The sequence below is a fragment of the Scardinius erythrophthalmus genome (genome assembly GCF_964197995.2).
Source record: "Scardinius erythrophthalmus genome assembly, chromosome: 3".
NCBI lineage: Eukaryota > Metazoa > Chordata > Actinopteri > Cypriniformes > Leuciscidae > Scardinius > Scardinius erythrophthalmus.
Genome location: NC_138223.1, coordinates 24,532,086 through 24,554,933, shown reverse-complemented (window position 1 = coordinate 24,554,933; position 22,848 = coordinate 24,532,086). Strand labels below are relative to the sequence as shown.

The window sequence follows — 22,848 nt, the reverse complement described above, 5'->3', positions numbered from 1 at the left end:
AAGACACATGCAGTTCTGTTTATTAACCGCTAGAGTGCAAAAAGTTACAGACAGCAGCTTTAATGTTTGTTATTTGTTGTGGGGTGATGTTAACAGCCCACGTTTTTTACTTATCTATGTTAATTGTTGGGGTCTATATGCATGTATATGTTCTTCAGAAGCAATAGTTAAGAGTTAATTACAGGAGCCATGCTAAAGCCCTTTCAAATGCAAGACTGTTGTGTTGCCTTGATATGAATTTATTGGCTGAACAGGATATTATGCATTTATTGAACAAACAAAAAAATCAAAAAGTTTAAATAAAGAAGTGTTACTCTGGACAATTATTATTACGTTTTATAGGGTTGACTGTGGTGTAGAGAAAAATGAGCTCATTATTTACTAAGTAAGAAAAATAACTGCATTGATTTCATGATTGGATGCAAGCTGTGTTGCTGTCTTTGGCTCTGAAATTGAACTGAGGCTCTTAACATTAGACTTTGGCACTGTGCCTGAATAAAATGGCTTTCATTTTTAATTGGCTTCAAATGACAGCAAATCCTTTTACTCAGTCTAATTATGTGACATTCTAAAAATCACAGACTTACAGACTCACATTTACTAATTTATTTATCAAATTAAGAAGGACCTATTCATAATTCTGGCACAAGCAATGCCTGTATACCATTTCCAGAATTCCAGAATAAGTAAAACTCATGAAGAAAGCAGCTGAACTGACAAATGAATAAAACATCATAAAGATGAATTATTGAAATACATACATTGTTGTTTGCAAGGACAATCACGGCAAAAAAAAAAAAAAAAAATATTCAGACTTTGCTAACTGCAAATATAATGCCTCACATGTCAGGTGTTGGCTTAGGAAAGGGTGAGTAGTGAGTATACCACCCCGTGAAGCAAAACCACAGTCCCGGCTGTTATGCTGCCTTCACGTGCTATATGAAAATCCCCTTTGCTTTCCACTGCTGAAGTCATAGAGCTGCTCGATTCTGGATAAATTGAGAATAACATATATTTTTTTTTTTTTTAAATAGAGATTACGATTATCCCTGATTCTGAATAGACAACTAAACAAACCTGCCTATTTAAAAACATATTTAATTGATTTTAATTAATTAATTAATTAATTATTATTATTATTATTATTATTAATTGGTTTGAAAGAATGATTCACTCAGAATTCACTTGTTTTATTACTGGATGAATCAGCATTTTTTAACAAAATCTCTTGAATAAATGATTTAATGACAAATATGGGTGCTTCTCAAATGGAAGGCTGCGTTCTAGTAAGGTTGCATATGCATCTCGGCTGCAACCTAATGATGCTCTGAAAAAAAGGCCATCTCAAATTGAAGGATTTCGTGTTCTTCTTTCGGCTAACATTAAAGGACACATCAAGTGTATCCTTCGCGTCCTTCAATCACCCACAATCCTTTGCACACATTCCAGTTCACGAAAAAGAACTGACGGAAAACGAGTTGGCACTGAGCTTCCCTGCTGAAAAATCCAGCATTGCTGGTCGGTATGTTTTGCATGTTGGTTCACAGCATGGGATGCTGGTGTGCTGGTGGACCAGCATATGTTGTCTTGTGAGTGCTGGTATGATCCCAGCAAAACCACATCAAAACTTGCGTATGAGTTACATATCATGTTTCTTAGTACGTGTTCATAGTTAAATAAATACCAAAACAATTTTCCAAATTAGTTTTAATAAATAATTTAATAAGGTAAAACATATGTTGCTAGTTAAATGTTTACTGGTACACAGTAAAATCCTCAATGCTAAACGATAACTGCTCAGTTTTAATATGGTCCCAATCTATAGAGTAAAAGTAACACTGAAGCAGTGTAGCAGTTATTGAAATAAAATAGATTCACTCTACAACTGATGATTGAGGATTATTGATGACACCTGCCGTTAACAAACATAATCACTGAAGATAAGAGGAAGAACAAGAGCAGAAAAAAAAGAAGAGACGGGCAGAAACACAACTGACTTACAGCCACACAGCCTTAGATTAAATCAACTGCAAATAAAAAGATCTCACCAGAAATTGCTTAAACAACTCCAAAAATATCATCACCATGTTCACTTATTATAAACCCACATGGCTTTATTTCTTTCATGGTACATGTATAAAGGTTGTTGAAGTCTCTGTTATGATGATTAGTATTCCTTTTAGTTGGGCACTTGGCCCTTGACTTCTCTCTTAGCAATTGATGAAAGTGCATGCTATAACTATTGTCTACAATATTTCATGCTCCAGACTGCAATGACACCTTTTACTACACTTTTTGGAATCAGCGACTGACAGCTGGATTTTAACACGCGAGATCCCAAATGAGCATGGAAGTCTTTAAAAACTGCAATTAATATTTTTGAACTTTCATTCAAGTTGCTGTTAAGTGTCCCATTGAGACAGCTCTTCTCATAAACCATGTTATTGAACAAACTGCTTATGATTACGCTGTTATTTGGCATTTTTCTTTGTTTTCATATCTCTAAATGTATGTTTTTGTTTTGCAATGTACTAGGGCTGTTTTCGACTAAGGATTTTCATAGTCGAATCTGATTCGTTAGATTTTGCCGTAGTCGACTGATAGTCGAACCTTTTTTTTTTTTTTTTTTTTTTTTTAGATAGCAGCTAGATTTTTTCCATTTCAAACAAAAGAGCTAAAAAACACATATATATCACACATATATCATAACATTTCATAAACATGAGGAGCAATATGAGAGAGAAATTTGGTGATGGTTTTTTAGGTACATTAAACCACGTAAAGCTTTTTCACGCCCATGAGAACCGCGTGGAGTCAACTCACAGCCGCTCCGCAGCCCTGCTGAAAATGTGAAGCAGAAACGCTTAATATCAGATAACGTCCATAATAATTGGACTCTGGGTTCGATTTTTTGACCATTTTCAGTGGTTATGAGGAGCAATATGAGAGGGAAATTTGGTAATCGTTGTTTAGGTACATTAAACAACTTAAAGCTTTTTAACGCACATGAGAACCGTGTGGAGTCAGCTTTTTAACGCACATGAGAACCGTGTGGAGTCAACTCACAGCCGCTCCACAGCCCTGCTGAAAATGTGAAGCAGAAACGCTTAATATCTGTTAACGTCCATAATAATTGGACTCTGGATTCGATTTTTTTTTTACCATTTTAAGTGGTTATGAGGAGCAACATGAGAGGGGAATTTGGTAATCATTGTTTAGGTACATTAAACCACGTAAAGCTTTTTAACGCACATGAGAACCGTGGAGTCAACTCACAGCCGCTCCGCAGCCCTGCTGAAAACGTGAAGCAGGTTTTTGAATACATTTTTATTTATTTACATTAGTAAGCTACAGGACATCGTCTTTCAAAACATGACCTGCGCGAAAGCGAAAAAAATAAAATAAAAATGGTACCCAGCCCTTCTGAAAATGCGAATGCGTCTCTGTCCCCAGCACATTTCAAACCAAACTGACGCCCATGTATTCGACTATGAGGTTCATAGTCGAATCAGACCTCTCCGAATCGAATCGTCGAATCCTCGACTATTAGAAGTCAGCCCTACAATGTACATAAGCTCTGTTTAACTGATTTTAACTGATTTACAGATCCTTTGAAACAGGAGACAAAGCCTTTGATCATTTGAACTCACCCGTTTGAATTTTTACTTTTACTTTAGATTAAATTTATTAATAATATTATCATAACTAAGACAATTGTTTTTCAGTTCTACTTTTAGAATGAGCTAAATAAATTATTTAAAGTTATAATTATATATTACAATAAATCATATGTTCTAATATTATATTGTTATTAATTTACAATGATATGTTACATATAGAAATATGCAAGCAAAAACAATGCTTGTCCCCAAAACACTGCTTGCATACAGACAACTGGCCTCCTCACACTCCACCCTGCAAAGACCATGCTGGTGAACCAGCTAGGGCTGTAGTCAAGACCACCTTTGTCGAGTCCAAGACAAGTCAAAGACCAGGACTAGTCGAGTCCAAGGCAAGACCAAGTCCAGAGTTTCGAGTCCAAGACAAGACCAAGTCCAAAGAGTTTCGAGTCCAAGACAAGACCGAGTCAAGACCGAGTCCAGGACAGGAAAAAAAAGTCTTATGCATGACATTATCAAGACAATCATTTTGGGTTATTATTTGTTTATCTAAAAGCAAAAACAGTGTCACAACACCAAGGATTTTTAAGTATAGACATTCCCCTTGATATCATATAATCTTCTAATCTAAAGAAAACAGAATGATAACATATGGTGATACCTCATAATTGCAGTGTTAGAACTGATATACAAACACCAACCCACTACTGTTACCACTGCTAGGTACTAGTACTGAGCATTTGAGCTACTAAATGACAATATAGCTTCACTCCAGGTGTACAGTAGTGTAGAAAAGAAGTGACCAGTATTACAGAGTGTACCCCTATGGTTGGTTTATGCCTTCCCTGAAAAAAAATATTGTATTGTATTATATTGTTACATGGACGTGGGTTAATAGGAAAGACATGTATTTTCAGAAAACATTAAAGTTTGGTTAAACAACAATGAACACAGTGTAATTTATTATTTATTAATTGTTTTTATTTGAGAACAAACTGCAGAATTTTAAAATAAATGCATCAGGAAGTTGTTTAAGAAATTCATAAGAACCATTTTGCACAGTATACTTAACAGTACAAGCATTTGTGCGAAGATAATCTAGTGTGTGATGGTTATTAGTAGTGATCTCTTGTAGGTGAACGTCGGGAGCTGGCTCGCATATATGAAGAGCCGACTCTATTTTAAAAAATATAGCCTATAGAAATTAAATCATTATGTAATAATGAAATAATGACTGATTTTAATTTAATTTAAAATAATTGACTAATTCAAAGAATAGTCAAAAATAATTATATAGGCCTAAAGGCGCACACACATTCGCAATCTGTCTGATCAGCCTCACATTCTGTTCCTGTCAATCATACTCGCGATGTCAACCAATTAAACTGCATGAGGGAGGGCCGAGCCAACTCTCTCTCACACACACACACATACTAGAGATGCGGATAAACCGCGGATCGGGCGGATGACGTGACGAAAAATAATATTTTAATTAAATTCGGGCGGGTGGCGGTTGAACCAATAAAATTAAAAAAGTTTAATCAAGCGGCGACGTATGTGTGCTTACTGGGAACATAATAAAGACACCTGGACTCGGTCGAGACCAAAAGCCATATTTGGCAAGACCAGTGGCCGAGACTGAGACAAGTACGATCTTGCAGGTTCACCACCTGGTACCGAAAGGGAGTGGTAGGAACCTTGGGTCTCAGGATGACGTGAGAGTTGGTCGTCCCGAATTCCAGGCACTATTCGTTGACCGAAAATGCATGCAGGTCCCCTACCCTCTTGATAGAGGCCAAAACAAACAGGAGAAATGTTTCTTAACTCAGCTGTCTGCAATGGCTCAAAGGGAGGTCTCTGCAGTGCCGTCAGCACCAGAGATAGGTCCCAAGAGGGGATAGAGGGGGGTGAGGCGGATTCAGTCTCCTTGCGCCCCTCAGGAACCTGATGATCAGATTTTCCATCAACTGCATCGTGATGTGCAGCAATAGAGGCAACATACACTTTGAGGGTGGAGGGAGACAGCCTTCGCTCCAACCCCTCTTGCAGAAAGGGAAGCACGGTACCAATCGAACATCTTAGCTGAGGGTCCCCTCAGTCAGGGAAAAAAAACAGCTGGCAATGGGACGAGTCCGGAGAAGCAAACATATCTATCTGTGTAGCCCAGAAGTGGTCCCACATCAGCTGGTCTCCACTCTCCTGGGGCCACAGGCTGTCGTGAGAGCTCATCGGTGGCACAATATAGCAGGCCGGCGATATAAGTGGCACAAAGCGACCTCAGATGCTTCTGACTCCATAGGAGGAGATGGCGGGCGAGTTGTGACATGCGAGGGGAGCGTAGACCACCTTGATGGTTGATGTACGCAATGGTCGCAGTGTAACTTGTCCGTACGGACCAGCACGTGCTTGCCAAGCAGTAGTGTTTTGAGGCGGCTCAGAGCAAGGTGTAATAGCATGTGACTACAGTGGTTCAACCTTAATGTTATGAAGCGAGGAGAATACTTTTTGTGCACAAAAACCCCCCAAAATAATGACTGTATTCAACAATTTCAGAAAGCTCTCGAATTTCATCAAAAATATCTTAATTTGTTTTCCGAAGATCTTACGGGTTTGGAACGACATGAGGGTGAGTAATTAATGAAAGAAATTTCATTTTGGGTGAACTAACCCTTTAAGACTTTTAAGAAATATTGAAGAATCCAAGAAAGCAGCATACATTTAAATACATTGACATCTTTGAAAGCTTGTTTCTGCTTCAGTGTAAAAAATAAACCATGTAATTGTGAGATGAAGTTTAAAATAAGAAATAAACATTACGAAATATAGTCACAATTGCAAGATATAAAGACACAATTACAAGAATTTATTTTTTTTCAAAATTCCATATGTAAAGTAGCGATTATTAAAAATAAAGTTACAATTATGAGAAAATATACTGCAGTTATGGAATTAAAGCTGCAATTACGAGATATACAGTCTGTCACAAGATGGCTGTAATGAAATGCATGATGACAAGGAATACAACAAAAACAGTCTTTAATTTTTAATCCAGTTTGGAACACTCTGGAAATCTCAAGGAATAAGCAAAATAACACAACCCCGTAAATTAACGAAAATCAACACCGAATAAAGAACTGTGAGCACTGAAGGCTTAAATACACAGGGAGTAATCAACAAAAAATAAAACAGGCGCGTAACATAATCAGAAACCAAGGAAATTAACAAGGGAAACAGGCGGGCAGGCAGACATGGAAAACCAGAACTAAAACAAAAACAAACTGAACATACATCTGACACAGTCACATTGTATGATATGAAGTCACAGTTATGAGAATTGTAGAGCCAGAATCAACCGCTGAAACAGGGAGAATGATTATCAATAACGTCTACACGCTAGGTGGTCAAAAAATGCATAGAGAATACTTTGTTAGTTATATATGGTGAATTAATTGTTCAAACCTGAAGCAAGGATTTCACAGTCAGCCACCTGCCTGGGAGTGTGATTACATTACAGATTGCCCATCTGAAACCAAAAATATAATTTTCTTCTCAGGACTGCATCATCACTGCCCTGATGAGGAGATGATGCCATGTAAACAGCCTCCCCTCAATTCGTTTCTCATAACCCATAATCATACAACACATAGACTTCTGCTCATCAGCTTGTGCAGTAAAATATATAAAAATGTACATTGCAAACTGTGTTTTAAACATTTACCTTTGAAATGTTAGTTCACTTTATTAAAGTCGGCATTAAATGGAAGTTGCGATAGTCTTTTCTTCCCTATTGTAATGAGTGAAACAGTTTCTTGAACAAGAAAAAATGTAAGGCGGGACTTAATTTTGTCCATCAATAATTGATTGGATCGTTGGATAGTTGACATTTGCTATTACTGCGATCTCATGTAAGTTACAGGTTGTCCTGCCTTTGCGGCAGTACACATATCATCAGAGAAGATAAGAGATGTCGCTGCAAATTGGAGCATGTTTGCCCCAGTTCTTGGGGTTTAGAGTGGATAAAGATGGCATCAAGCCAACCCGTGAGAAAGTGGAAGCTATCCAAAATGCTCCGCCCCCACAGAACAAAACAGAACTTCAGGCATTCTTGGGGCTGCTTAACTTTTACAGCTGTTTTCTTCCCAATAAGGCCAATGTCCTGGAACCCCTGCACCGCCTTCTAGACCAGTCTGCTACGTGGCATTGGGGAGCGAAGCACAAGATGACATATGCTCAGGCAAAAGAGTTGCTGCAAACGGATAAAGTGCTGGTGCACTATGATGAAAAGAAACCCTTGGCAGTGGTTTGCGATGCCTCACCCTATGGGCTTGGTGCTTTATTATTCCACATGGAATGTGACGGCCAGGAGAGACCCATGTGCTTTGCTTCCAGAACAATGACCACCACTGAGCGGAATTATGCCCAAATTGATAAGGAAGCATTGGCAGTTGTTTTTGCAGTAAGAAAGTTCCACCAATATCTCGCAGGCCGCCATTTTGTGATTTTTACAGACCACAAAACCCTGCTGGGACTCCTGCACCATTCCAAGCCAATGCCTGCCATCCTTTCACCACGGATGCTGCGTTGGAGTTTGATCATTGGATCTTACGACTATGAGCTGTGCTACCGACCGGCAAACAAATGGGCAATGCAGTCGCTTACCCTTGCCGGCATCTGATGCTGTTACACCACCACCATTGGAAGTGTTGCTACTTGAAATGGTGCCAGAAGCACCCATGCATGCTGAGCGAATTGCTAACCTTACACTAAAGGACTCTGTCATGGCACGAGTAATGCGCTGGGTGCTGCATGGGTGGCCGGCTGATGTAATGGATAGCCAGTTCAAACCATTCCTTTTGCGCCGCCATGAACTCTCTGCACATAAGAACTGTTTGCTATGGGGAAGCCGTGTGGTTGTTCCCTGCTTGGCGAGGAGAGAAATACTGGCTATGTTGCATGACGCGCACCCGGGCATTGTACACATGAAGGGACTCGCAAGGAGTTATGTGTGGTGGCCGGGCATGGACCGAGACATTGAGGAGACTGTTAAAGCATGTGAAACCTGTCAGATGTCACGTCATGCACCTCCTAAGGCAAAAGTTCACCCTTGGGAGTGGACAACAAAAAGATGGTCCCGGCTGCATATTGACTTCGCAGGCCCTTTTCAGGGCAAAATATTCCTCATAGTGGTTGATGCACATAGGAAGTGGCTGGAGGTGTCTCTGATGAGTTCCATGTCATCATCGGCCGTCATCAACACACTGAGACTGCTTTTTGCCACACATGGGTTGCCCGACGTCATAGTGTCAGACAATGGTGCTTCGTTCACCTCTGCAGAATTCCAAGAATTTGCCGAGCGCAACGGCATTCGACATGTCACTACAGCACCTTATCACCCAAGCTCAAATGGTCAAGCTGAACGCATGGTGCAGACAACCAAGGAGGCCCTGTCTCGCATCACCAAGGGCGAGTGGCAGACCAGACTCGCTCGTTTCTTGTTGTCACAGCACGTCACACCCAATTCATCAACTGGGAAAAGTCCTGCTGAGTTGCTCATGAATTGGCGACTCACCACTGCCCTGGATCGTCTGCACCCTGATCATGATGGTGATATGCTTCGCAGACAGGAGCTGAATGCTGAAAAATGCCCTGGCACAGTCAGAGAGTTTAAACCTAAGGACTTGGTGTACATGAGAAGCTACTCCAGAGATTCTAAGTGGATGCCTGGAATCATTGTGGATGTCACAGGTCCCCTGTCATACAAGGTCAGAGCGGGTGATGGGCAAATGCACAGACGACATGTTGATCAGCTGCTGGACAGGACGGCACCCTTGTCCGACCAATCAAGGCCTGAGCCGGATGGCTATACTGCACATCCGCCTGAGTCCCCAGGGGCTGAAATGCTTGAGTTACTGCCGCCTGCGTTAGATGTGGGAAACCCTGATGTTGACCTTACTGGAGCTGGAATTGAGGGCATGTCTGATTCCCCTCATTCTCGGAGGTACCCTGTAAGAGAGCATCGCCCTCCAAGAAGATTTTCAGACTTTGTGGACTGGGGAAAAGGGGTGTAATGTATTGACTGACTATGGAAATAGTGAGGTTCCTTTGAGGGCGTGGCTGTTGGGGGGATATATGTGTTTTTGGCCAGTATGTTCACTGGTGTTGACTGAGCTAGATGTATGTCGATGTTGCCTTGTTCAGTAAAGATTCACAAGCTGACAAACGTTTCCTCATGTTATTCAAGTATACTACAGAGGGGAAGTTATTTTGGTAACACTTTATAATAAAGGTCCATCATTAATAAGTAACTATGCAGGAAGTAATGCAGGACTAATGAGAAGTACTACATTAACACTTCAGCTATACTACTATTAACTAATATGGAAACAAGCTTAACTAATCAGTAAGTACTACAATATTGCATAAAAAAAGAAAAAGAAAGAATTTTGATTTCATGGTGACATTAAAGTTGTCATAACATAATTTATTTGTTGTTTCTTTTAACCAATATGATTTTTCCTCTCTCCTTAGAAATGGACTCGGTGAGGATTATTCTTTACTCACTTGTCTTTCTCCTGAGTGTTCTTGGGAACTTGCTGATCATTGTGGTCCTGATAGTAAACAAGAGAATGCGGACTGTCACCAACTCCTTCCTGCTCTCGCTGGCCATTAGTGATCTCATGATGGCCATCTTCTGCATGCCCTTTAGTCTAATCCCCAGCCTGCTGGAGGACTTCATCTTTGGAGCCACGATGTGCAAGACAGTCGCCTATTTCATGGGTGAGGAGCGTTCAATGAAGCTTTCTCAAGTGGAAGATTCATGTTCGATTCTTCTTAGTCATTGATCATTGTTCAATAATGTATTAAACACTAAAGTAAACTTTCATTAAAGAGCCAAACCTAATAATCTAAAAAGCCTAATGATAACATTTTTAGATTATTAGGGTTGGAACTAAACTCTGCAGAACAGGCACTTGGGCCAAAGTTGCTTCCTTCTGCTCTGTTTATAGGGTGAAAATTGATTATAGTATTTTTGTTATAATTTGTAACATAATTTGGTGTGCTAATGCCAAGCATGCATTTGAATTACTTTTGGCAATTCATATTTTTTTCATTCATAATTAGGCATAATTACATATTTCTGAAATAATTCTCTATTGTGTTTTGTCTATAGCACTGTAAAACAAATACATTTTTCATCACTTATGCAAAGTTTTTTTTTTTATATATATATATAAGGACTGTTTAGGAAATTGTTGTAGTGTTTTTTGTCGCCATGTAATGCTTTTGAAGAAAATAACAATCAAGGGCTCTTATTTAGGTTTGTGAATGGACTAAACGATTGAACATGGTAGTTTAGGATGTCATCATCTATTGTGACAGCAATCATATATTAATTTTACAAGCAGACAACTGTTTTATTAGGCTTAAAGCACTTAAATAACTTTCCAGAACACAGGCACGTCCTGCTTAGCTTAATACATCATCATGTCATCTCTAGTTAAGCTCTCTGGGAGCCCCTAAAAGCTCATCCCATCTATTCTCAATTATAGTTTCAGTCTGAATTGACTATATACGTTGCACTTCACCATTAATTAGTCATTGACTGTGCTATTTCTCCTGTGATGTCTCTTCCTCCTTGAGCAACACCTTTTTCATGCCCCACATCATACTCACACTAATCGATATGAGAAATACATTTTTGTGAAACCTGTGGGGCATCAGATTGAAAAGGAATGATTCAAAGAAACTGACACGACATAAGATCATTAAGAAGATCACAAAGAATGCTGTGCCTATAGCAAGAAACTTAATGTTTTTCAGAGCATTCCATCTCATTCTTAATTTGTTTTTCTTTGTAAGAATTTGACTGTGTTTCATAAAATAACTTCATGACAGCAGTATTTTTCTTGAAACTGTGGTTAACAATTACATTAAATTATATATATATATTTTTACACACACTGTGTGTATTAATTGCCAGGAATTTACAGGATTAAAGAGTATTATTTTACAATAAAGCACTGTAGTCAGACATTTACATTGAAATGAATGGGTCATTTTCTTACAAATTACTGTTAATCAACAGCAAAATAATGATGACATCACAATTTAGATAGATTGATTTTTTTTTATGTGTCCTTGAGAGGAAATTTGTTTCCAATGTAGATGCATACATAACACAAACACACATAACATGTTAAATTATAAACATATCATAATACAATCAAAAATAGTTGCTGACATCACAAAAAAACAACAACAACAAAACAACAACAAAGAATTTACTGCTCTTGTCTTATTGTGAATTCAAATTGTAAAGTTGTCTTTAACCATGCTACTGTAAGAAATTATATTGTTTAGTACTGTAATCGTTTTGAAGTCACAATAATGGTGATCAGTGTTCTATTTGCTTGGAATCTTGGACCTTGTATATTCATATTGAAATTTCTGATCTAGCCAAGTCAGAAGTGTGATATTAATATTTGTTAAAACAATGACAAGGTGGAATATAAAATAAGATAATTGGCTGATTATAAATTAGTCAAAGTACTATTATTAGCATTATTTCAACATAAAGATTTATCAATATCTTATTTCAAACTCATTATTGTTTGTAGATGGATATTTCCATTTAGCTGCTGAGATTTATCTTTGAAAGGTGTGACATCATCTTGCAACACAATATTTTTTTCTTCCATCAGCTAATGATGCACAGAGCAGCCGCGTTTCCATTACCCTTCAAACTGCGCAAATTGAAATTGCGAATTGAAAATACGCCCAATGGAAACACGTCAATTTCGCAAAAACTCCCATTTATCACAAAAAAGTTTTTCCGCTCACATGAGGCGGTTTTTCAGGCAATTCGAAAAATGAATATTTTGCAAAACTGCAATGGAAACAGTTTTTGCACATTTACAGGTCACCTGACGTAGATGACGTGGTATGTTTGGATAGAATATGAGACATAGTTCTTTATTAAACTCATAAAAGACAAAAGAATTACAGGAATACTGGATGATTCTAAACCTCAAAGAAATGCCACAATCAAGACCTTGAAGCAGATATGAGGGAGAAACACCCAGAAACACCTCATATGTGCCACTCTCAAGTATAAGGGCCTTTCCTTGCCATTAATGCTTGGATAACATGCCAAGTCTCCTTCGATTAATAATAATAGCCAGTTCAGTGGCTGGGATATACATAAACCTACCAACGTCCGTTGCCAAGATTTTTGGAATGACTTTTAGTCGCATAACATCAGTTAATGGAAACGGCGTCATTTCGCAATAGTTTTTTGTAGGTATTTAGAACGGTATTTTTTGTGCAAATCTGTGATGGAAACGCACCTACTGTCACATATCAACCTAGTCACCATCATCTGCACTATATATATATAGTATATATATATATATATATATACTATATAGACTATATACCCAAACTGCCGGCTCTGAACAAGTCTCCTGAGCTGCCGGCTCTGCCCTGGTCGCCTGAATGGCCAACTCCGCCCTGGCCACATGAACCAGCACCGCCCTGGAGGCTTCCTGCTCCAAATAGGCCACGCCCTCGTCAGCCTCCAGGGGCTTCTGTCACATATCAACCTAGTCACCAGCCTCTGCAATACATTTCCCATCACCCTCCTTGGCTCCCACCTGCACATCATTCAAAATCACTCACACCTGGACCTCATTTTCACTAAGTGAACTATTCTCCCTGTCTCCAGCGATCTCCATGTCCTCTGTCTCCGCCAAGATCACCCTTTGGACTCCACTACCCTGCTCACCTCATCCCTGCACCTTTGTTATCAATAAATCACTATTCACCATCCATCTTCCTCTCCTGTGTCTACTTACCCTAACACAGACATCAGTACTCGACTTACACAATGGTAACACTCAACAGCAGCACAGATAAAACCAACAAGAATCAAGAAATCAATTCAGAGAAATATCAAGAGATTTCCAAGAGTGCAGTTATACAAGAGAAGTCCTACAGTGGAATTGCTGTAAAAGTCATGCAATTGTTAACCTGGAATATACTGTAATTTTCCACTAAAATTTTTTAACAGTGCAGCTCTCTGGAATACTTGATTCTGATTGTTCTGATTGGTCAAACGCAGCACTCTGCAGTCAAACCATTAAGATGTATACTGTTGTCCCTGGCAACCAATCTCCTACACTCTGCTAGTTTGTTACATCACTCTGCAGTATTTTTCTTCTCACATAGAATTTATTCTCAATTCTATATTTTTGTCCATTTATTTACTCATTTGTCAACAAGTCAACAATATTATACGTGGAAAAATGTACAATTAGGTCATTATTGCAAAATGATAGGTCCAAATAAATGGACTGTCTGGTGTATTGTTCATCATCCCTTTCACAGTGTTATACATATTTATAAGTGTTTCATAATATAGAAGCTATAAGTCTTCAGGATCTGTGTAGCACAGCCTGGAACCAAATCAGCATTTCGTCTCTGAATTTACTTGTCACTGAGCTGGACAGCAATAAGTCATTCTCACACTGCAAAGCGTTGGCCTTGAGTCAGTGGAAGAGCACGCCGTCACCCCACCCCCACCTGTGAGAACATTCCATCACATTCTACAGCTTCACTGGCATTCTGTGGCTTTCTCTTGTATTACCTTGCTCACATTATTGCATTAATCTGAAAGTGCTTTGGGCTCCTAGTTTTAGTCAGCCAGTGGCAATCAATGCACAAAACCATTATGAGCCATTGATTTCAACCCTCAGTGGTCATATTTGCTAATGTCTACCCACAAGAAAGGAAATTACCTCAGAGCACAAATCACTGTCTGTGGCTGTGGTAACAATGGCTGCAACATTTGTGTACACCGCCGTTTTAATTGAGTTTTAAATTAGGCATCATTTTCAGCCAGTGTGAATTCTTTTGAGATGCAAATTTGATCTGGATTGTTAATGTGAAAAATATAGCCTAACTTTTTTTTTAGCTTCCTTTATCCAAAGAAAAAAATCCCAGTAAAATAGCTTTATGTGGAATGTAATAGTTTCAAGCTGAATAGAGTCAAACCGTTGACCGTTTAACCGTCAAAGAGCTTCAGAGATTTGTCTTTGCAAAGTTCTTAAACATGTCACACTGTCAAGTCAGGTCACATTTATTTATAGAGCGCTTTTTACAATACAGATTGTTTCAAAGCAGCTTTACATAGATAACAGGAAGCTTTACAGAGATAACTGGAAAATAATGCAACACAGTTTGTTTCCAGAAGAAAATAGTGTCACATCCAGCTTAAGTAAGTTCTGTGATGTTACATTTTTGTTGTAAAAATGTTATTAATTTAGTTCATTTATATAGCTGCTCTGGAGAAAACCGTGATGTCATCGTCCAGCTCAGTTCAGTTCTCATATAATGGTGTCAATGCAGGCAGATCAATATTATTGTTGAAAATTAAATTAAATGTTAAATTTAATGTCCCAACTAAGCAAGCCAAAAGCCAATGGCAACAAAGGTAAAAAAAAGGCGAAAAAGTTGACAGTGGCAAGGAACCAAAACTCCATCAGGTGGCAGAATGGAGAAAAAAACCTTGGGAGAAACCAGGCTCAGTCGGGGGGCCAGTTCTCTTCTGACCAATGAACGAACAGTGTATGATTATGATTCAAGAAGCATTATAGGTCAGAAGTCAGATTGGTTTGGAACATTCAGAATATTATCCAGTTCCATCTGTTTGATCGGAGTCATCACGCCGGTATCGAGACGGGTTTGTTGAGGATCAGTGCTGATGGCTGTCTTGTCGATGAGGCCTTCACAGGGGAGAGTGTAGTTGACACAATCTCTGCTGACACTTCAGGGATGCGTTGTGGTCGTGTCTCGGTGCAGGTCCTCCATCTGATCTGGATAAGGCCCGGATCTGGCTAACTACATCATGCGTTGTGGTCGTGTCTAGGCGCAGGTCCTCCATCTGATCTGGATAAGGCCCGGATCCGGCTGACTACATCATGCGTTGTGGTCGTGCACTGAATATTTCCCTGAAGGTCTACTTTGAAAAGTTCAGAGTGTGTGTGGTCTTGGCAAAAACAAGCAGAGAGGATATACAGCCACTGTATATATGAAACAAAGTCGAGTGGATCTAAAACCCAGGGGTAGGCCAATACATTGCAATAATAAGAACATGTTGGAGACACTATATACTTAAAAACAAAAAACAAAACTAAAAAAAAACTTAAAAAAAACTACTAAACTGTATTTTCCATCTCACCCAGTAAACTGAATTATCTTTGGTACTCTTGCATTTCATCTTGTTTATTATTATTATTATTTTATTATTATTATTATTATTATTTATATATATATATATATTTCACCATGGACTTAAGTTTTTAAGAAATTCACTTGGGCAATCTCACTCAGAAATCCATCTGCCCTAGTCGTTGGATAATCAACAGAGGTTCTGCAGTAGCAGCCCTGGTTTCTCATTAGCATTAAACCGTGCAACATAATGAAATAAGCACAGAAAAACATTGGCATAAAAAACATACTTTTTCAGTGAAAAGTAATTCATCAAAGGAAGTTTACAATCAATTCTGGGGTGAATCTGAGAAGTGTTTTTTTTAAATGGTTGCATACATTAAAATGATTTGTAAAGTGTGCCAAAGCAAAATGTAGCAAACGCTGCATAATATACATATTCATGATGCAAACCCTATTAGCTGCAGCTCTCAAACCAAGAGCTTCCACAAGCCTTAGTGTTTGAATCTGATGAAATTAGGAGGGGTAGGAATGCTTGTATGAAAAACTCTGATGCACAACAACATAATCATAAAATACACAACCAAAAAAAAAAAAAAAAAAAAAAGTATGGTGAATACATGGTGGAATACAGACTGGTAGGTGGAGGACTGACGAAGGTTAATACTGTACCTATCATCTTATCCAGCAATTACTTTTCTGTAAATTAACAGTATTCAAAGTGTATCCTTTTTTAGCTTTAAGATTAGTACATAGATTATGTTATATTATAATATACACAAATATTTTGAGTTAATGAGCATTGCATTATATATGATTACATATTAATTTATACCCTTCTCTTGTCTACACAGGAATGTCAGTCAGCATCTCCACCTTCAGTCTAGTGGCCATTGCTACTGAAAGATACAGTGCCATTTGCAACCCGCTGAAGTCAAGGGCATGGCAGACCCGTTCTCATGCCTACAAGGTCATCGCTGCCACATGGGTACTATCTGTGGGTATTATGGTGCCCTATCCTGTGTTCAGTATACTGGTGCCAATCAACAAGTCGAACATCACGGCTCACATGTGCAGGCTTGACTGGCCAAACAGTCAAGTGGAACAGACTTGGTTAGTCTTTTGACACCATTACTTTTGTCTTAACTATGATGCAATAACATGAAGGCATAAAGGTCATCATTTTAATTTGAACTTTACGTTTTATACACACTTACACTCAGGGTATCACATTAATAAGCTTTCATGTGAAAATAATTTAATTTAATAAGGATTATAGTATACTGTTTTTTTCTCATTAAAATGAATACCACTTTTGACAAATATGATAAAAAAATGCTAATTAGTTGGTTTTATTGTACATAAATATTTTAAAAATATCATTCTACAATTTTACCGTCAACACAGACACGACCCCAACTCAGAAACTCTAGGCTCAAAGAAAATCCCAGTTATAATTATGACTTTGTGGTGGTTCATCATGTGTGTTCAATCTTTCTGACATGACTTCAATGGACTATAGCTCTACAAGAGAAGGATTGGACATGCCTTTTCCACTCATTGGGGCTAAACCTTTCATCACAAAATCAGCCATGTCTCAAAAACTTTACAGCTACTACTACTACAACAGCAACAACTAATAGGCTATTACCATAAAAAATAAAATAAAAATAAAAATCTACAATCTCTTTAGGGAAGTGATCATGCTTTTCACTTTAGAATACTGATCCAAATAATTAGTGATTCCTTCTGAAGTATTTGGTAATACTTGAGTCATTACTAGTGGGTTACCATTACCTTCACTTTAAAATTAATTAGGCTATAGATTATGCATTATTCATATTAATTATGAACCTGTATATAGTACTTCTTAGTAGTCCTCTGGGCGGTATGAAAAAATAGTAGTTATTGATTAGCTGGTAACACATTAAGTAATTAAGTATTTACAAATCATTAACAAACTATTACTTTATAGTCAAGTCATAGTTAATATGACTGGAGGGCACATGATGCAAATGTAAAATGAAGAATAATTGAATAGTGTTACGATAGAAATCCCTGAGCGCATGTGAGCTGCAGTGTGTGAGTTTAGAAATAACGCTGTTTTTTCTGAAAGAAAAGGGGAAAGCCTCATTCAGGTGTTTGAGTCTGTGGAGCAGTTCTATCGCACGATTATTTATTTCTCTCGAATACAAGAGATTTCCATGTGATGAGATCGTACAGGCTGCAGTGAGACTGAGCGTGAGTAATTGTTCCGTGTGATCATTGAGTGTTGTTTGAATCGTTGTATGCATGTGGTGTTGTTAAGGGGAAAGTAAACAATACTTCTTTCTCTTTTGATAAAATAATATCAGAGGGGAGATTGAGGACATGTGAGTGCACACTTGAGTTGACAGCTGCATGAGTTTTCCAGTGCAGTGCAGCGCGTCACAGAGTGAGTGTCATTTATATTATTCTTGATTGTAAATGCTTAAATTCACTCAAAGAAAATAGATTAAGAGCTATGTACTGTTTTTGATGTCTGTGTTCATTCAAGTTTATTAATACTCTGTTTTAAGTGATGGAAAATAATATAGTATGTCACTGGTAATGTGAAGAGTGTAAAATCTGTTTACTTCTGATCTTACAAGTGTGTGTGGCTTATGAGAATGTATCTTTAATAATGTTTCTGTGTTTTGTTCTTTATCCAGAAAGCATAAAAAGCCTCTGCCGTTGTTTATTCAGGGTTTAAGTATTCTTACTTTATTTTTGGGAACGTTTCTGTAAATTTATAGGAACATGTTTCCTTTTTGTGATTTTTCGCTGTCTAAATTTGGTTCATGCACCTACCCTCAAACCCTTATAGTGAACACGTTTAACTGGCCACATCTATTTGGTGTCAGAAGTGGGATAGTTCCTTCTACGGGTTTCCTATTATGGATTTTTTTTTTCATCAAATCGAATATGCTGTTAGCATAAGCGGGGAAATAAACAACGGTAGTGGTGAAGGAGGATTGCGGGCCAGAGCCAGCAGAGAGAGCTGTGCACCGAGCCAGGAAGGACTGTGGGAGGACAAGGAGCCAGAGTGCCAGGACCTTCTGAAATGAGGAGGTTGCATTGGACTGTGTTTGTGGCTGAACTTTGCAGAGACTGAGACTCCTTATAACTGAGATATAGAGCTATGGAGGAAGAAGCTCCTGAGGAGGTGGGAACCCAGGAGGTCGACAGCCAAGGGGCTGGTGCCACCTTCAGGGCTGATGACGATGGAAGAGGTAACCCTTTCCTACAGCTCCGAGCTGGGGAGGAGACACGATCAGATGATGTCAACACTTGCTAGTCTGAGCACAGTGAATTCTAGATCGTACGTCTATATTCCCAGAGAAAGACAAATTGTTCCTTACAGTGGTGACTCTATTAAAGACTGTCAGACTGTTGACGAGTTTATTGAGGAACTCGATTGAGTAATTCGGTAAGGGGATTGAGTGAAGAGGATCAAGTAGATTTTATTTTGTCACACTTAAGGGAATTGACACTTGATTAAATGTGTTTGGTTAAATTGTGCGAGGGGAGGGGGGATGGCATTCCTCAGGACCTGTTTGATTTGCTTGAAGGCCTTTTTTCGAGAGAAGCGGACAACCCTTCAGCTGTTACACGCCTTCTATGCACGGAAGCAGTTAAAGGGGAGGATCTGCGGGAGTTTTTGCATGCCTTGTCGACAATGTTAAAATGCGGCACTTTAACAGTCGTCTAATGCAGTGCCTGATGTGCAGCTAGTGCTAAGGGATCAGTTTGTGGAGGGGGTAAGGGACACTATACTTCGGCGAGAACTGTGCAAAATGGTGCGGGACCGGCCTCGTGTGACGCTTTTTGAGGTAAGAGAAGAGGCTCTGTTGTGGTGTGCAGAAGAGCTTCCCCGTGGGGCGATTATTGCTAGGAGTCGTTATCTGCTGAGCCTGGGGGTTGAGGATGGTGCAAGATCAAAAGTGTGTCCGCATCTTCTTCAAATGACCTGAACACTGTCTTGCAAGATGTAGTTAAAGTAGTGACGCAACAAGGAAAAGCAATCGGTGAGCTAACTAATGCGGTACATAGCCTTACGACTCAAAGAGCCAGTTTGGGCACAGAAAGGCCCCAAAGAGATAAAATTAAGCCCAGATATACCCGAGACGGTAAGCCTATTTGCTTAGGTGTGAAGGTGTGGAACATATAGCCCACCAGTGCACACTGCAGCGCAAACATGAAGGGAAAGTAGTGGCCCCTGCTGAAGCACTAGCGCCGGGAAACGGGGTTCCTCCTTTGCGCAGAGCCGATTAATGAGAGGGGCTTTCCATGGCTCAAGCAGCAGTTCTCTGACTAAAGAGTGGTTCTTGGAACGCGCCGTGGGCAAATGCAGAGGTACTAATTGGGGAAGGCTCTACAGTTCGACTAGCTGGGAAATTCAAAACGTGTACCTGCTGCCTCGGTTGCCACGGTTCAGGTTCGAGAGCATAAAGAGTTACCCAAGACAAAGGGGGTGGTCTGTTTCCACTGTTGTGGATCGACGAGAGCCCAGATGCGCTGTGTAAGACACAGGTGTTTTCTACCATAGACCTGGCAAGCGGCTATTACCAAGTAGCTATCCACGAGAAGGATCGACATAAGACTGCCTTCGTCATGCCATTCGGGCTGTATGAGTATGAACGGATGCCGTTCGGTCTCTGCAATGCACCGGCAACATTCCAGAGACTCATGCAGGCCGTAATGGGCAATCTGGTGTTTCAAATGGTCCTTGTTTACTTGGATGATCTTTTGGTCTATTCTAGTACATTCGAGACCCACTTGTCCAGACTTGATACAGTGCTCCTCCGGCTGAGGGTGTCCGGGTTTAAGATTAAAGTGGAGAAATGCCACTTTCTCCAAGCAGAGGTAAAGTTTCTGGGGCACAGATTATCGGCCCAAGGGGTAGGCCTTAACCCTGACTGTATCAGTGCAGTGGTGCAGTGGCCAGTGCTTAGCACCGTGAAGGAACTGCGATCATTTTTGGGGTTTTGCAGTTATTAGCACTGGTTTATGGCGGGTTTCTCTAAGGTGGCAGGACCTTTGCACAATGTCGTGAATATGTGCACCAAAAAGGGTAGGGGCCCCTGTGCAACAAGTTGTTCAAAGGCTCTTGGACATCCTAGTGCCAACAGGCATTTGAGCGCCTGAAGAGGGAGCTGACTTGCGCTCCAGTGCTGGGATATGCCGACTTCTCTCTTTCGTTCATGCTGGAGACAGATGCCAGTAGCTTGGGTTTGGGCGCTGTCTTGTACCAGCACCAGAGTTGGAGAAATAAGGTCATAGCCTACGCTTTTTCTAAGGTTGAGAGGTGCCGAACACAACGACCGGAACTACAGCAGCATGAAATTAGAGCTCTTGGTGTTAAAGTGGGCTGTAGCAGAAAAGTTCAGAGGTTATCTGCTGGGATCTCGGTTCCCTATACTCACAGACAATAACCCACTCTGTCATCTTAACACGGCTAAGTTGGGAGCAGTGGAGCAAAGGTGGGTGGCACAGCTGACTGTGTTCAATTTTGGGGTCCGCTACCGGCCAGGGTGTTGTAATACAGCGGCTGATGCTCTCTCCCGGAGACCAGAGCAGGAAGATGCGGAGATAGTGACCAAAGATGCAGAGTATGATGGCTGTGTGGCCATTTGCAATGAAATACAGGGAAAGGCTGTAGAACCAGAGTTTGCAACGGCTAGACTGGTGCCAGTGGAGTTGATTCAGGGGGAAGTTAGTCCAGAACCTGCCCTTGGAAACACTCCAACATTACCTGGGTATACAAAGGAGGAGCTCTGTCGCTTTCAGGATGCCCACCCTGCCCTGAGTATCCTTCCGTCCGCGAGACACGAGATTTGCCTCGGCAAGTAAGGTCATAGCTCAAGCAATGGGACAAGATCAAGGACGATGGAGGATTACTGTATCGGGTAGTCGATGATGTGTTTGCAGATTGTATGGGATACGGAAGTCAAGAACTACTCCGCATCACCCACAAGGGAACCCCCATTGTGAGCTATTCAACCGCACGCTGCATGACCTGCTGCACTCGTTACCACCGGACAAGAAGAGGACGTGGCCTGAACACCTGCCAGAGGTGGTGTATGCTTACAACGTGACGCCTTACTCCTCCACGGGATATTCCTCATATTACATGTTGTTTGGCACACAACCGCACCTTCCAGTTGATGCATTGTTGGGATGGGAGCCTGAGGAAGGCACGGAATCCAACTGGTTGTCTTTTCATCGGGAGCGACTCCAAAACGGCCATGCTAGAGCGAGAGAGTATGCAGAGAAAAAAGCAGCAGAACAAACAGCCAGGCATGAGAGTGAGGTGTATTGCCCAGAAGTCGCTGTTGGACACCAAGTGTACTTGAGGCACTGTCCTGCAGGAAGAAACAAGATCCAAGACACGTGGGCACCAGAAGTTTACGAAGTGAAAGAGGTTCAAGGAACTACATATGTGGTGGAACCAGAGGGAGGAGGTGTGCAAAGAAGAGTACATTGTTCGAGAAACCATCAATGCTTTCAGACCTTGAGTGTGTAGTTGTGGAGGAGACATGGCGAGCTACAAGAGAACAGTCAATGCCTTTGGTGGAAGGAAGTCCAGAACAATCCAATCCGCAGGTAGAGATATATCGATAGAGCCTGAGTTTGGAGTATGCAAGAGTGTTGATGAGCGAGTTCCTGATGCTGTGGTGAAGCGTCCAGTTCCGGCTCAGAGACATAGTCTGGCTGTCCCAGTTGAGCCAACAGTTCAGACACCGGTGCCACATCAGTCTCAAAGGCAGACTGCGGGTAAACACAGTAACCTGTACAATTTGCCCAAGTCCGCTTGTAACGCGGTGTCATTCAGCCGTTTTGGCTCAAATTTTGGCAGGCATGATAATGTACACATCCGAAAAGCTGGAAAGTGGCAGGGAACTTATGGCAGGGGAGAGTGTAACCAGGGCAAAAATAGACTGTAGTCATGCCTACTCACCTCTGGAAGGCGCCCTTACAC

General features: G+C 40.3%; 1 protein-coding gene across 1 annotated transcript in view; it reads left to right on the top strand.

The window, feature by feature from the left end:
• Positions 1 to 22,848, top strand: part of cckbra (cholecystokinin B receptor a) — a gene marked incomplete at both ends in the record, with an annotated part of 59,685 nt that overhangs the window by 3,261 nt on the left and 33,576 nt on the right. Inside the window, 2 exons of the mRNA XM_081361083.1 lie at positions 10,149 to 10,397; positions 16,703 to 16,961. Coding sequence (XP_081217209.1) covers positions 10,149 to 10,397; positions 16,703 to 16,961 — 508 coding nt within the window. The remainder of the gene's footprint in view (positions 1 to 10,148; positions 10,398 to 16,702; positions 16,962 to 22,848) is intronic.